General features: G+C 36.4%; 1 protein-coding gene across 1 annotated transcript in view; it reads right to left on the reverse strand.

The window, feature by feature from the left end:
- Window positions 1-1,075: 1,075 nt before the first annotated feature.
- The window catches only part of LOC141811781 (DNA polymerase zeta catalytic subunit), a 40,497-nt gene continuing 25,424 nt past the window's right edge, over window positions 1,076-16,148 (reverse strand). The window contains exons 11-16 of the mRNA XM_074699834.1: window positions 9,568-9,837; window positions 4,264-4,371; window positions 2,686-2,891; window positions 2,296-2,599; window positions 1,540-2,193; window positions 1,076-1,305 (exon numbers count right to left, since the gene is read on the reverse strand). Coding sequence (XP_074555935.1) covers window positions 1,132-1,305; window positions 1,540-2,193; window positions 2,296-2,599; window positions 2,686-2,891; window positions 4,264-4,371; window positions 9,568-9,837 — 1,716 coding nt within the window. The 3' untranslated portion in view covers window positions 1,076-1,131. The remainder of the gene's footprint in view (window positions 1,306-1,539; window positions 2,194-2,295; window positions 2,600-2,685; window positions 2,892-4,263; window positions 4,372-9,567; window positions 9,838-16,148) is intronic.

Here is a 16,148-nt window from a genome sequence, read left to right on the forward strand (position 1 = left end):
TCAATCTCAACTAATTAGAGTATTGAATCGAGTAGGAAATGAACTTAGGTTGGTTGGTTCATGAACAAATTATTTTTTTTTGAAGCTTAATCAACTGTGTAGTCGACTAACTAAGTTAAGGTGATTAGGTAGTCAACTAAATCCTTAATAGAAGTTAGAAGAAAATAAAACCACTGATTGGACAAAGAAAACTTGTAGACTTCATATTGATTACACGATGAAGTACCTTAGTCAATTAAAGTCAAGATGAGTCAATCAAAAGAGCCATTGGCTAATAGAACAAGCAATTGGTGGTTAAATCAACTACACAATCAATTGTGTAGTTGATTCAACTGATTAATCAACGAACACATTATTTCTATTCATGGCTAAATCAATTGAACCGTTGACTAGAGTTGAATTAGTTAGCAGATGACATGATTCAGTCAACTAATGTCTAGGGGACTAAATCAGTGAACAATATTGATAGAAGATGACTGTTGATTTAACAAAACTGGACTACAATTATCAGATGATCTAGGGGCGGGCTACAGTGCAATAATTGATTAATGGTGGAAATACCCACCTTGTTCCTCCGTTGAAATATATACTGCACCAAGACACAAGAATATAACGCTCCTTATCTCTTCAAATTCCCTATGACTTCTGAGCCCCCTTATAGTCGGCCCTTGAAAAAAGCCTTTGTTACCGCCCGGGGACGAGTTAATTGATTCACTGGCTGGCTAAGGCGATGTGAATGCCCGTGATCCGCCACTTGCCTTAATTCTCTTCTTTCATACCGGATTTCTCCGCTACGGGATAGAAGAAGGCAACGATTGAATCGGGGAACTCAACGGACTCCTTCGCATCTGCTCGCCCCCCGAACCTATGGATTGATTTGCTCTCCTATCTTTCGCGGATCTGCCCTCTCCTGAACTTACTCCGTCATCAGAGGCATACCCAGATTTCTTTCCTCGAACAAGTCTCTTTCTCTGCCCCGCAAGGCGAACACTCTCTATGAGGCACTCCTCTTTTTTCTACATCGACCACTGGAGCACTTCAAGGATGATTGAATCTCCAACTGAATAAGATCTATATTTCATCTGTTACAGAAATGTACATAATATAATACAAGCACAAGATAAATTAATGCTAGAACCATTCGGCCACGCAAGTGGGATAGAATCCTGCGTCCACTGCAATTACAGAGTTTGCTTGTAGTTCTTTTTGAACCTTCCTCCTCTCATAGAAGACAGAACAAGCAAGTGAATTGCACTGCACAGTGCTCTCTGGCATACAGCTGCCGCCGCCGCAATGCCTACATATCTGTTAGAAACACAGCAATCAGTTCTACCACACCCGGAACCCGCATTTGGTCTGCAACGACCAACTGCCAAAGTTGTGAAAAATAAAATTCAAATACATTCGAAATATTGAATGGTATCTGCAACTGCACTACAAACCTAGGTATGTTAGTGTACTTCGGTGTGAGCATGAATCCTTACTTGGATATACTGAACAAATTTATTTTATGAATAAAAGAAGGCAATAAATACTTACAGCAGTTAAATGTTGAATTCCTCTCTCCAACTTTGAAGTTTTAAGGACTACAGCTGTTGCAACAAATGAACTTTTCTCAAAGCATTTCTCGCAGAGGTATCTGGAATTCTGAACCAGGTTGCCACAAAGACTACAATGTTTGGAGGAGTAATAGGTGTCTATCCTACCTTTCGCCTGTCCTTTACTAGAATTTCCAAGCCCATTATAATCGGAATCTTGTGAGAACCCAACATGGGATACAGCTGATACCGGTGTGATGGGCCGTGGCATTTCAAGAAACCACTTGTTCAGATCAGCACCAAGAAGTCCAAACACTCTTTGCAGTGCAGGAATTATCTGTTTTTTGATATAATACTGGTCATTCAGCTTGAATGTAGAATTGAGGTCAAGAAGACGATGTGGATCAACAACCATGTCAATTAGGCGAGCTCCAGGTTCTCCATGAACTACAACATATGGTACACGCTCCCCATAGCGTGGTTCTGATCGGGGGTCTGTGCTCATTGCTTTTAGAGCAACAATTGCTGCTGGTGGAAGGGAGGATCTTTGGGTACTGTAAGTTCCTAGGTGTACCTCTTTTGCAAAAATAAAGTCCTGAAGAGACATCCTTCCAGATAAGATACGTGTCCATTGGCGTTGTAAATAGGACTTTACCTGTAAAAATAGAGCTTAGAGATTAGATACCCAACAAGGATCCTAGGAATAAAAATCTGAGGGTTAAAAAATAACACGAGCACAGGAAATTAGATATCATACTATTGACATATCTCGTTGCTCAAAAATCAATCTTATGGACTTCTCCAATGTTTTTGCAACAGCTTGGCATGTGTCTCTACGTACAGTTTCTATACCCTTTGCATCAAATTTTGGACTTCGCTGATCAGGACTCTCATAACTATAACCAACATATCTCTTCTTTGTCAGGAGAAAGCATGGTTGATAAACCTTTTCCAATTTCAAAGTCACTGGATATGGGTTCATGGAAGTTACTGCAGATGCTATCTCATTTCCTATTTTAAATGCTTCTTCCAAATCACGGCCCTTCAATAGAACAAACATGCTAAAAAAAACAAAAGGAAACATTAGAACTTTGAAATTTGGGCCCAGAAATATGACTAGGATGTGTCTGGTTCTGTAAAAATGTACCTATCTGTATCACCATATATGACCCTGGCTTTCCACTTAGAGTGGTCATTTATGAATGAAATTGCTTCCTCAAGTGTCCTGCGACCACACTGTACAATGCTGTCAGCTAGTTCTGCACAAGGCATGCGGCCACTATATCCAGCAGCAGTGTAACCATAAGTGACATTTGCAATGAGCTTCAGAGCAAGTTGCCTTGCATTAAATATCTGACATTTAGACAACTCAAAATTATTTGCACAGTTATAAGACAACAGCATGATTGAAGCATGCAATTTTATTTAAATATCATAGAAACTCAAGTCCTGAATATTCTGACAAACACCTGTTGACAATATACCATGATGATTTATACTTTCCTAGCCTGTATATTGTTGCAGATACACAATTGGTTGCCACCAAAACATATTTAAGGTTCCAAACCTAACCATTAGTTCCACTCAAGTGCATTAGTAACTTGATAGGTTATAACCATGTAATCGCATTTCTTACAATTAGTTATGGAACCAATGATAAGGTATGGAACCTCGGAAGCTAAGCAAGCTTGTGCCCAGCAGCTACAGGGGGATGCATTCTGTTTGAGGCAATTAAATTGAACAAATATAATAGAATTATATTTTTATTGAAGTGGATGAAGAGAACCATAAACTGACAATTAAACAGTTCCCTTCTTTGTCCTGCCTATTTTGCTTCCCAACTCTGCTATTTTTTGACTTCCCTTTTTCTCTTCCCCTTGCCTTTTCCCTCCGTGTAAGACGGATAGATGGAATGCCAATTGAGGCAATCAGAAGGCACATTATCTTCAAAGATAGATCCACAAAGCCTTTCCCTTTCTCACTTCATGTCAGGAGGCATCTTGCTTGCTTGGATTACAACTCCATCAAGCAATCACACTCAAGAGCAGCCTGTGTGAGGTGTGTAGCCTAAGGACAAGCCCTAAGTGCATGAATGTGTGGCATGGGAAACTACAACAGTGCCTCAATTTTGATCCAAGAGGCACTGGTGGATCATATGAAGTGTTAATTTTTAAGGAGTTTGTTGACTACGCGTGTATTCTGTTGATCTTGTAAAAGTTGCTTGATGACCTTGTGAGTTGTGTTAATCATGTACACCAGACCATGTGTTAACTTATCGACCGATGTTATTAGTCGCTCAAAGAATTTTGATCTGATTTGGATGTATGACTGTGTAACCCTCTGTGGTCAGTAGAGTGACCTAGATTGTTTTAAGAGTGTCTAAAGTGACTCAGTTGACTGACCGATCTTGGTGTCATAATTTGGAGATAGTGGTTAATGATGAATCATTTGGTTGCAAGCTTGAACTGTCTTGGTGTAGCGAAGGCATGGGAAATAGTATATTTGTTCTAATAGTAGTTTTGTGTAGTTTTTGGTGAAACTCAAAAGTATAATGATATAACCACGCACTTCTTATGTTTGATGCTTAAAAGGGATAAATTCTCATACTGAACTGCATAATCTCTCACTAAAAACACGTCAAGAATAAAACCTGTCAATTTGAGATGATGGATATATGTAAAGGGCATACAAAAAAATTGTACAACCATGGGAAGAATGAGAATACCCTTTCCAGAACACGTTGAGAGGGCTTTAATTTCTTTATTGCCTGCTTTACCATTATTCTAGTTGATAATATTTCTTCCAGGAGTTGGGGAAGCACACCTTTACGAACCTGCAACATAAATAAATCAAAATAATTGAACATAAGATAAAGTTACCTAAGGTTAAAATTTAAAATTTTAACTGTAACAGTTTTGGACCCAAATCAAATCAGGCCATAGTGCCAACATGTATCCCACTGTTTGAGTCAGGACAGATTGCATAATCCCAACATAGTGTATTTATTTTTGTCGATGTATCCCCTTAATTTTCTTCAAAAGCAACAAATGAAAATAATTGTTCATCAATTAATTTCCATCTGCACACTGACATGCCTAGTAGCTTCATGATGCATTTAATTATCGTGCATTATATCTTGCAAAAACTAGAAAGCTACACCTGTTCGCTATTAAAAATAGGTTTCTTCATTTAGTCTTGCTTCTCTAATACACTGAGAGGTATAGATTAAACATCAATAATCACTAGAGTTGCAGTCCACTGGTTTATCTATAGACCAGCATGGGATGCCCACCAATTCACTATCAAGAACACAATCTATCTAGACAACAAGTGAGGTTGTAAAAATAGTTGAGATAGCTTTCTTCAGTTTATAATCCCACGTTGGGCTTCGATTATCCTTAATGTACTGACTGTCACTTACTATAGTGAATAAAAGTCGAGCACCACTATCAATCTCACGACTAAGCTCCTCCATAAAGAAAGTAAACACTGAAAAAATAAGACTTAATATTGAGTTATAAAAAGAACTACAAGATGATAATATAAATAATGGATGTGATGTGCATATAATTACCCACATTAAGCACCCTCTGGGAGAATGTTTAGTTAATTAACTACAATTGACTTTGACCCCGACAGTCAATGGGGTGGGTCAAAGTTAAAGAAATCAACATTTTGGCACCATGTAGAGCTCCTAGCTAATTCAAATTATCTACCCAGACTAACACATGGAGCTCGAATGATTTGCTAGATCTAGCCTGCTCATTCAGCTTGTCAAACATGCTCTTTATGGCTCACTAGCACCTCATCCGAGATGAATAAAAGGAGTCCTCATAATTAACTTCAGATAAATGTTATTCAAGGTTTAAAATTTCGAGTCGTGCTAAAATTTCGATTTATGACCAAACGATATAGCTTCGATATATTTTTAAGTATAAATATATTAATTAAAAAATATTTTTATTAATATTTGATTGTTATAGATGCTTACTATTGAATTATATTTAAGATGTTAAATGTTGAGTTCAAATTTTGATATTATCTCATAAAATATTTGATGTTTATTGAGTAAAAGTTAATTTAGAGTTAGTTAAAGTCCACCAAATAGAAATAGCAAGATCAAGTAGATTTAAACTGAATTTAATTTGGATTTATTTTGATCCGTTTAAAATTAAATCAAATTTATATAGATTATTTTAATTCATAGTAGTATATTTTATAAAGTTAAAAATTATATTATATTTATTTTTTAAATATTTTTTTTAACAATTTGTTCCCTCCATCTTAAAGAGGTTTATTTTTCTCTGATTACCTCATGGACAGATAGAGGGAAAAAAGATTTTTTTTTCTTGTTTATCTTGGAGAGATTTTCTCTCTCTTTATCCTCACGGATGGATGAAGGAAGGGGAGGAATTAACAATGAAGGAGGCAAAAAAAATTAACAGACCAAGGAAAAAAAATTAAAAAGAGAAATTTAAATTAAATATCTTAAAAATAAAAATAAAAATGGAAAAATGTATATATATAATAATTAAATTAACAAAAAAAATAGAGAGAGTCACGACCTCACAGCATCCTCCGTAATGCCACGATTGCCCCCACAATCTCACGAGGTCGTACTAGTACCAATCGGTGGGTGGCACAGAAAATTCTGCCCATGGCGACCGACAGTATTTTATACCATGATGCTATTCACTTCCATTGAATTAAATCCACTTCAGCTACTATGCTTTTAGTGTTTCTTTTTTCTTAAAAATGTAGAGGTTACTTACCATAGGTTGGCTAATTAGTTGTTTTTGGGAAGTTGATCAAAAGAACATTGGAGGCATATATTGGTGATATGATGGTAAAATAGCAAGACAAGAGAAGGATATGTTGGAGACTTGAAGGAAGTTTTGCACATATCTAGGGAAACTAGGATGAGATTGGACTTGATGATGAGAAACTCAGGAGTTGGTTTTCAAAAACTTCTTGAGATTCATGGTTCATCAAAGGGAATGCCAATCCCAAGAAGATTAAAATGATCTTGAAGACGAACTGCTACTAGACGATAAGATTGAGATATAAAGGTTGAATAAGCACATAGCAATAATGAGATTTTTGGCCAAATCAACTGAGAGATGTGAATCATTCTTTAAGGTTTTCAAGGTAAAGCAATTTGAGTACTAAGTCGATCAGCGAGACCTTTTGAGGAATTGGAGTGTGTACTGAGCTCTTTTACCTAACTAGTGCATTCTGAAGAAGGGGACCAACTGATCATATATTTGAGAGTATCAAAGCATGTCTGAGCACAATTTCACTAGAGGAAGAAGAGTTGGAGAGTCAAATTGATTATGTAAGTTGTTCAATGAAGGGGATGGATAGCGATATTCACCTATTGAAAAGTATAAATTTGTGCTAGAAACCAGGAAGTTTCTGGTACACTTGTCAGGGTATGCAATTCTGGTATATTCTGCATAGGCCAGATGCAGTTGGTCAGATGCTTTATTGGGCTAGTGGATTGAGCAAGTTTGACCTGGTGTTCCATAGGAGGTCAGCCACAATGGAAAAAGGTTTTAACAACTTCCATCACCAAAACAACTATTATAAAAAATTTGATCAAAAACAGCGATGGGTGTTGCATGTAGATAGTTGGATCAGTTGTTCTAAGCCCAAAGCAACAAAAACTTGGTGTCAAGGTGGAAAAATGTCATGGTTGGATGTATGAAATTGTTTAGTATCTACAAAGGGGAGAGGTTTTGACAAGAGAAAGGTGGTTGCAAAGTGTTCCAAATCAGACTGCCACCTCATATGAAAAATTATATTCTCAAGGTGTGGCTCATAAACACCTCATTTGAATTGAGTCACGAATCTCCTTGATTCACTTCAGTTGACTTGGAGCATATCACAAAGGACTGATCAGCTACTAAGACTTGACTTGGAGCATGTGTATAAGCCTTTAGTTAATCAGTTAATATGAAAACAGGACCCTTTTAGCTTTGGGAAAGCCAAATGTTTTCCAACATCCATCTAGTGTAAAACTTAATTAAGATGAGTATGAAACCCCATTGATGTTATGTAGCTTTCCTGTATAAAAGGATATCCTGTATTTCTTACTCAGCCTTTTGATTAACAAAACAAACTTCAAATTACTCTATTTTTAGTATTAAATCAAGATCTTAAAGTTCTGTATTAAAATATTTAAACTATCAAATAATATCATGTACAAAATCAATTGAAGAAAAGTCACTTATACACAGTTTAAAATCTCATGTCATTTCGCCCAAGACAAACGAAACATTTCATTCCGCCCGTGGACCAACACCAGCACAAGCACGCCTCCGGTGTCGACACACCCCAAGGCCTCGCGGACTCGTCACGTTGGCCCGGCGACGCATCCAGATGCGTCGCGTTGGCTGGAAGCCGCCACGGAGGTGTCATGTGGACCGGCCGCGTCACGCAAGCCCACGATTGTTGGAGGCACAGAATAGGTGGGAAGCTTTTGACTTAGGTTTAATTAAATAAATTATGTTAATAATTTTAATCAACTCCTAACAATGATTGAGATAATCTAAATAGATTTAATTAAAACCTAATAAAATTATCTCATTAATTTAATATATATTAAAAAATATTTTATTTTTATTTTTTAAATATTTAAATAATTTTTTATTAATATATTTTATATTTAAAAAATACCAAAATTATATTAGCAAAGGGGAGTCTTGCGCAGCAGTAAAGTTGTTGCCGTGTGATCTAAAAGTCATGGGTTCGAGCCTCAGAAATAATCTCTTATAAAACAAGATAAGGTTGCGTACAATAGATCCTTCTCCGAGATCCCGTATTGGTGGAAGTTTCGTGCATCAGACTGCCCTTTATCAAAACTATATTGGCACGGCACAATATGGTACTAAAATTGTATCGTTCTGGTTCGGAACCGAAATCTCAACACGGGTCATGATTTTAAATCATGCTTATAGTAGAATAACTTTCCATGGATGGTTTTAGTTTAATGCAAAAATATAGCATAAATTATAAGGGTTATTTCAAATATAACCACTATCATATTTCATATCAATCTTATAAACAAGTTCTTAAACATGTTCAACTGCAATCTACATTTAACCACAGTTTACAAGTAAATGGTTAACTTTGCTAGTAGGCACATTATCATAAGTGAAAACTGTTGATATCTAGATATAACATTAATTCAATAGTTTTGCAACAATAGTGTATGCTAGCTTTGATAGTAATTCGATTATGGGTTGTCATCAGCCTCACAAAATGAAACTGGAATGCACTTACCAGATTATGTTAATTAAGCTAAGGTAGTTTGTTTTGGTACATTACATGTGAGTGTATGTCTTATTGATTAACTTGTGTTTGAACTGTCTTCTCCCAGTGAAGGGAGATCCTTCCCCTTTGTGTTGTTCTTGTCATTATCTCCCTCAACCCGCTATGCAAATAACACTTGTATAAATTTACATTGCTAGCATGTTAGTCAACATTAGCAATATTAACATTTACTTCGCTAACACTCATAGCATGTTGTAATCAAAATAAATTTAAGAATTTTTGTAAAATTGATTGAAAATGAAAGTAAGGATTAACTTACATTGATCAATCAATGAGACTAACACAATATCATTTCTCGATGTATTAGGGTTTCTTGGCTGGGATCATAAAGAAAGGTGATAGAATTTTAATCTCATATCTATGTTCCAATTAAGCATAAAAGAGGAAAAGATGATTTAACACTGAAGAACACACATCCCTGTAACAGGAAGATAAGCATTTTAATTTAGATTGTAGGTGATGTAATGTGATTGGGGCGGTCTAGATCAAATTTAGACACATGATAACCTCAAAGGCAAAAATAAACACATTGGAAATTTTGGGAACTATATTCAAACACATTGCATTTAACACAGCCCACACTTGATATTTCTTCTGAGCATAGATTGTTCCTAATTGAATAGTAAAGTTTATACCATGTACAATGTCATATACAAATAGAGAAATGTATAAGCAGAAAGCATTAAAAGCTCACCTTTGATGAAACATACATGACTCCATTTGGAGCTAGGAGTTGTTCCTTTAGATTCTTGAGAAGTGCATCTGCTGAGTAAGAGCTGACACCAAGTACATTCGTTTTTGAAGGAAGAACTTTACCCAAGCATGTAGAATAGCAGAGGTTATAAGCAATTATCATTGAAGGATAAAGAGACTGGAAATCCAAAATAACAACTGGGTCTTGATAAAAATTAGATTCTGGCTCCATTACAAGGGGTAAACATTCCATTGCAGGTTGCAAGGCCACCTGCGTCATATAATCATCTTTAATAATAATAAGCATATAAAGAGAAGTCAGTTCATCAGAAGACAGTTTAAAAAGGCTAAAATGTATGAGGACAGCATAATGAACTGAATGGAATATTGTTCCCAAATGCATCCAAACGTTATTGCCGTAGCTACATATAAGTAGTCATTCTGCAAACTCATTATTTGGCACAATAATGGTCAAATCTGTAGGCCTTATTATCAAAACAGATTGAACAGGACTAGCTAGAACTAAATTTTAACTTCTTTACAAGTTATCAAAATTAAGTAAACTAGCAAGGTGCAGTCATTTACCCAATGGTTGACTCCGACCATATGAGTCTAATATGTTTTGATATGGTTGGCAAAGGTTTAAAGTAAGTTGATATTAGTCCTGCTATGTGTGTGCAAGTGCAGATTGTGTTGACAGTTACATTGCAGGTACAAATGGAAAAGTTGAATAGGTGTTGGCAGAAGTCCAAGTGGATTAACGTCGACGGCACATTTGGTAAAGGAAATTCTATGGTATGGAAAGTATAATTAGTTGTGGAAGCCCAAGTGAATCGAGATTGACTAGACACTTGACAAATGAAATTTTAGTAGGTCAATGAGGGTCAAATACCTAGAAGAAGAGAAAAAACCGAAGGTGAAACCTCTTGGCCCGATAAGTCAAGGAGGACTAAATGTTTGACAGATAAGAAGGTCAGAGCAATGCCTCTTGGCAAACGAGATATCTCTGTAGGTTAACATTAATTGGATATTAAGCACACAAGAAGTCCTAAAGCTAAACTCTTGGCATGTGAGTTGTCAGAGAGATGTGAGAGAAAGGGAGTTGTATAATTGGACGTGTAGTTCTATTTTTTTAGTGAGGACTTAACCAAGAAACAAGAAACAAGAGTTTCAGAATCAAACTCAATAAGTGAGCTGACTGAAGGTAGAAATCTCGAGATAGTGATAGAGATAGAAAGGGTTTTATTCTAGTTGAGTTAGTTGACTGAAGGTAAAATGCTCGAGATAGAGATAGAGATAGAGAAAGAAAGGGGTTTTATTCTAGTTGAGTTGAGTAACGGTTGTTGCAGATATAGTTCCAAAAACAATGAATCAATCCACTATTAAAGATCAGTGAGTTGACTAATAGTGACCAACCACACTTTAAAAGTACCAAGCAAAAGCACTTCGAGAAGATATCAATCTCATACAAATTCTATAGTGTCCACAACAACATATTGTGAGTCTACAACATTTGTTTCATTATCTTAGAGATTTCATAGTTTTCATTATCAATTTTATTATCTTAATGATTTAGTTTTAAGCTCAAGCTCTTTAGCTTTAAGCTCCATATTCTTCAAATATACATTGCTATCTTTATTTCATATATTTTATTATTTTATTTTTGTAAAAGGCTTCTCTTGGAAAGTTTCTGAGAGGAGAAAAAATAGTGAATTTTCGAGGGTCGACTTATTTTATGCATTCATAAACCATGGAGTAAGAACCAAGAGTTCAAAAACACATAAATCATTATGTCTTCTGCTCTTGTCTTATTTTCTTACTGCACTCATTTTTCTACATCTCACTAACATATATTTCCACTATGCTGATTATCACATTTTCATTGTATTAATTGCCGAAGACATTACATTTTTTTCTGTACTAAATATCATATTTTAGTTGTGTTTTTCTATATGCATGTTTTCCTGTAAAAAATTAAAATAGTTTTATTACGCTATTCAACCACCACCCCCACTATCATTGTGCTTGATCAAAAAATTATATGGATGGTGATTTGTTTAGAATAAATTAACACTACAAATAATTACTTATGACAAATCACCTGCATAGATCTGCCATCCAACTAGCTCCGCCACCATAGATCATCATGTTGTCACAACGCTCTACTTGCACCCATATAGGAGTATTACTAACAACTCCCAACAACTCTTTTTTCTTCTTTCTCGAATGAAGGGCAACCCCATCCCAACTTCCTTTCTTCCCACAGAAAGCACCCTCATTAAGTGTCGTGCCTTTCCCTTCCCCTTTTATGGATAAAAGTAGCATTCTTTAGACTTCAAATATAAAGACAAATCCTTATTTTTTAATTTCCAAAGCTCTCTCTGGTGATGCTTTGACACTTGAATGGAAGTACAAGAGAGTTAAAGATGTTCTTGTGCAAGCATTAACACTGCAGGAACTAGCAAAATTATGCAGCCTCAACGATCATATTTTGCCACTTAGCTCAACCTATCAAAAACTTTGGATCAACCTAGCTCTTAGAAATTCGACAATCATTGGTAGCCAACATTCACTTTAGGTCAACCTAAAATGGCAACTTACCAAAAGTGTTAGGGTAACCTATTTTACATTATATAACTCAGATGTTCAAAGTGTGATTCTTAGGTTATATGTTAATCTACCTAAGGAAAATTTTACATATAAGTGATTGCCAACTTTGGTCAACCTAATAAAATGTATTGAACGACCAACCTCTAGATAGAGGCCCTAACTATAGGAAACTGCCACTTAAGTCGACCTCACAAACACTCCAAGATTATATACCTTCATCTCGAAGGTAAAGGCTACCTAAGACCTAGGTCACCTAACACTTAAGGAAAAAACTTTCTAGATCACACTTCCAACTTAGAAGCTAAATTGTATCATTATAATATTTAGGATGCAACTATACAAGTGTGTGACTTGTGTTAAAGTCAACATGCAAAGAGAAAGCTGGGATATATCCTAATAAATTAGCATATCATCTACTTCAAAAATTGGATAAGTCAAGTAAACGTGCTTAGAATCATTATTTCTACAACTCGGCTGAATATAGACAAGGAGAGTCCTAAACAAGGCATTTTGAGACCATTTAAATTAAGGATATTACTAAGTACTTTATAATATTCAGATTATGAGTATAATTTGTTTCCTTGTATCCATATGGTGCCTCTCATATCAACACGATATAAATCACAATGTGGTGGCAAGTAGTAGAAAAAAAACTCAATGTGATGGCAAGTAGTAGAAAAAAAACTCAATGTAGTGGCAAGTAGTAGACAAAAAACCAACTCCCTAGATGAGCTTTGGGGTCCTAAATAACTAAAAAATGGCACATAGCAATGGAAGTCTTAATTTGCTTATTAACTAACAATAGAGGCATCATATTTCACCAAACTTAATATGTTCAATCTCCTCTTCTAGTCTCTAGATAATCTAAACTAGTTATAATTTGTGAGCATTAAGTCATGAGGTGGTTCTTACAAGAGAGGTAGCAATTTAAACGCTATTATGCAAATCTAGAGGTCCTAGACCACAATTGTAGTCATCATAATCAAAATTCAAACAATTGATGGAAGAAGGCCTCTTATCTTCTCCTTTCTAATCACCCTTACAATTTTTATTTTACAGTTATCTTGGGCTGATCCCAATTTTGCACAAGATCTCAATCTTTCCTTTAATAATTCTCTAAGGCACTAGATTGCAGATATTGGTAGTCTCTTTTGAAAGAAAAGGAATCCAATCCTTCTCTTGCTAAGCTCAAATCTTCATGGTGAAGGCCTAATCACTTGGAGTCTTCACCTAATCTGAAGTCTCCCCAAAGCAAGAGGATTAAGTGATGATCCTCAGAGAGAACCAGAAGTACTGCAGAAGAAGGCCGGTAAGTTTCTGCATAGGAGGTTATCTCATGTGGACCCATTCCTCATATGGGGGTGCTATGAACTGGCTCTTGCCAAACACAAGGCTGATGTTTCAAATTGTCACAAGTGGAGTGGAGATGGTTCACCAGGATGCAGACTTATGCAGTGAGGGAGTCACGACAACAAGGTTGGTGGCAATGATGGAACATCCACCAGTAGAAAAAACATCCCTATGCAAGTGCAGTAGGAATATTGCAGTGATAACCCACTGAATATAGAGGTAGCTTGTTAAAAGACATGCAGAAGGAAAGACAACAGGACAAGGCTCATACATGGAAAGTTTGATGTGGATGTTGATAGAGACCAAGGATGAGACTTCTCGTGCTGAAAGTAAGGACAAGGATGATTTTGCGGCAATGTAGCTGTAAGGGAGAAAAGTTAAGGAGAAGGAAAAGGAAGCACCTGGTTCATAATGGAAGAGGAGATGACTGCTCCAGTTTCACTTGTCATGTAGGTCATGAAGACAAAGCCATGACTTTTCTGGTGTGATCTTGCATGGATGAGACATTGGATGAGGCAAGAGGATGAGCACGCAAGCGAGATTGAGGGGCCTCGTTAGATGGTGACTATATCACACAGAGATTCTTCAAACTGGGCAGCAATAGGTTGGTTGCAGGGATAATGCCAATTGGATCAGTGTCCTTTGTATAAATCTAGTGACTCCATGCATGTTGAGTTGCAGTGTCATAGATTGTAGGAAGGCAGAGATGGTGATGCTACAAAAGAGTGGCCACAGATCTAGAACAGATTCCTAGAGAAAACAGACTTTGCAACTTTGTCGGAGGAAAGGGAAAGCCACCTCAGGAAAAATCTTAGATCTGGTGGCGGTGAGTTGTTATTCTTGTGAAGGCGAATAGTTCAGTGGCGTGAGTAAGATGGCAGATAAACGATGTGGTCAAATGCCCAAGGAATTATAGAGGTGGTCCTAAGGGTTTAGATATATTTCTCTCATAGGTCACTAGATCTGAGAGAGGAATCTGATGTGGTAGTAACAACATGGACAATAAACAAGAGGTGAGTACCAAGAAGAAACTACTAAAACTATTGAACTTATTCAGCTTTGATACTAATTGATGCAGCACCAAAATCAATCTCACAAAAGGAATAAAAAATGACATTAAAACAATAACAATGTAAATTTTATCCCACTAAATGGAGTTGGCTATATAGATCTTCCTACGCCATTGGGTTCGATCCCCTACTATATCCTTATTTATTGTGGAGAACCAATCCAGACAGATTTATTGCAGATTTGATTTGATATTGTATAATTAGGAAGATTTGATTTGATAATAGATGTAATTAATTAGGAGATATTATATGATTTTAATTAATTAAATAGGAATATGTAATTTGTATATAAAAAAGCAAGGTTATTGAAATATACGACATGATTTTCTAAAAAACTTCATGGTATCAAAGCCACCTTCCTTCTGCTGCCCACCACCTCTAGGGTTTCGATCTTTATCAACCATCGGAGATTGTAATCTTCGAGGTCAGCCCTGGTGCGAAGGCAAATTTGTCTCTTCCTTGTAACTCCTAGCAGTGAAAGGCTAGAAGTTTTTATGTTCGCAAGCCCAATTCTGTCATACCATTCAGGGCGACAACTTTCAGTCAGAATGTCTTTTCCACCTCTGTCAACTTACTGAGACTACAACCAATCATGTCGAACTCCGAACAAATGCCGGCAAACTCTTCCACAGTCAACTCTGCTCCAAATCACCCCATGATGTCGCACTTCCTAACTCAACCAGAAACTTTGACTCAATTCCCATTCACAAATTAAATGACCACAATTATCTTCAGTGGTCACAATAATGATGTTCATTAGCGGACAAGGAAAAGATGATTATCTTGGTTATTCCATACCAAAAATAAGTAGCCCGAAGTATCAATCTGGAGGATTGAAAACAACCTTGTTATTCCTGAATGGAAGAAGGTGACTCTTGAGGAATATAATGCACTAGAAAAGAAGGGCACGTGGGTGATAACAAAGCTACCACTAAGAAAGAAAACTATAGGGTGTAGGTGATTGTTCTTAGTTAAACAAAAAGCAGATGGGAGCATAGACCAGTACAAAGCATGCTTAGTGGCGAAAGGATATACTCAATCATATGGAATTGATTATCAGGAGACTTTTGCCTTGGTGGCTAAACTCAACACAATTCGTGTTCTACTATCCATTGTTGCCAACTTGGAGTGGTCACTGTATCAGCTCGATGTTAAAAATGTCTTCCTTAATGGAGACTTAACTAAAGAAGTATATATAGGCATCCCAGTTGGCTTTGAGACAAGTGATACACAAAGAAAAGTGTGCAAACTCAAAAAAGCATTGTATAGGCTGAAACAGTCACCGAGAGCATGGTTTGACAGATTCACAAAAATATTTAAAAATGATGGATACTCTCAGTCACAAGTTGATCACACTTTGTTCACTAAGTACTTCCCAAATGGGAAAATCACAGTTTTGATTGTATATGTTGATGGCATTGTCCTTTCAGGAAATTATAGTGACGAAATTAGAAGACTCAAATCGCTCATGTCTAAAGAATTCGAGATCAAAGACTTGGGGCACTTAAAGTATTTCTTGGGAATGGAAGTGACACGAAGCAACAATGGCATA

The sequence above is a fragment of the Curcuma longa genome, chromosome 17 (assembly GCF_044706935.1).
Source record: "Curcuma longa cultivar G26 ecotype Majalengka, Jawa Barat chromosome 17, ITB_CL_G26_1.1, whole genome shotgun sequence".
NCBI classification, from domain to species: Eukaryota; Viridiplantae; Streptophyta; class Magnoliopsida; order Zingiberales; family Zingiberaceae; genus Curcuma; species Curcuma longa.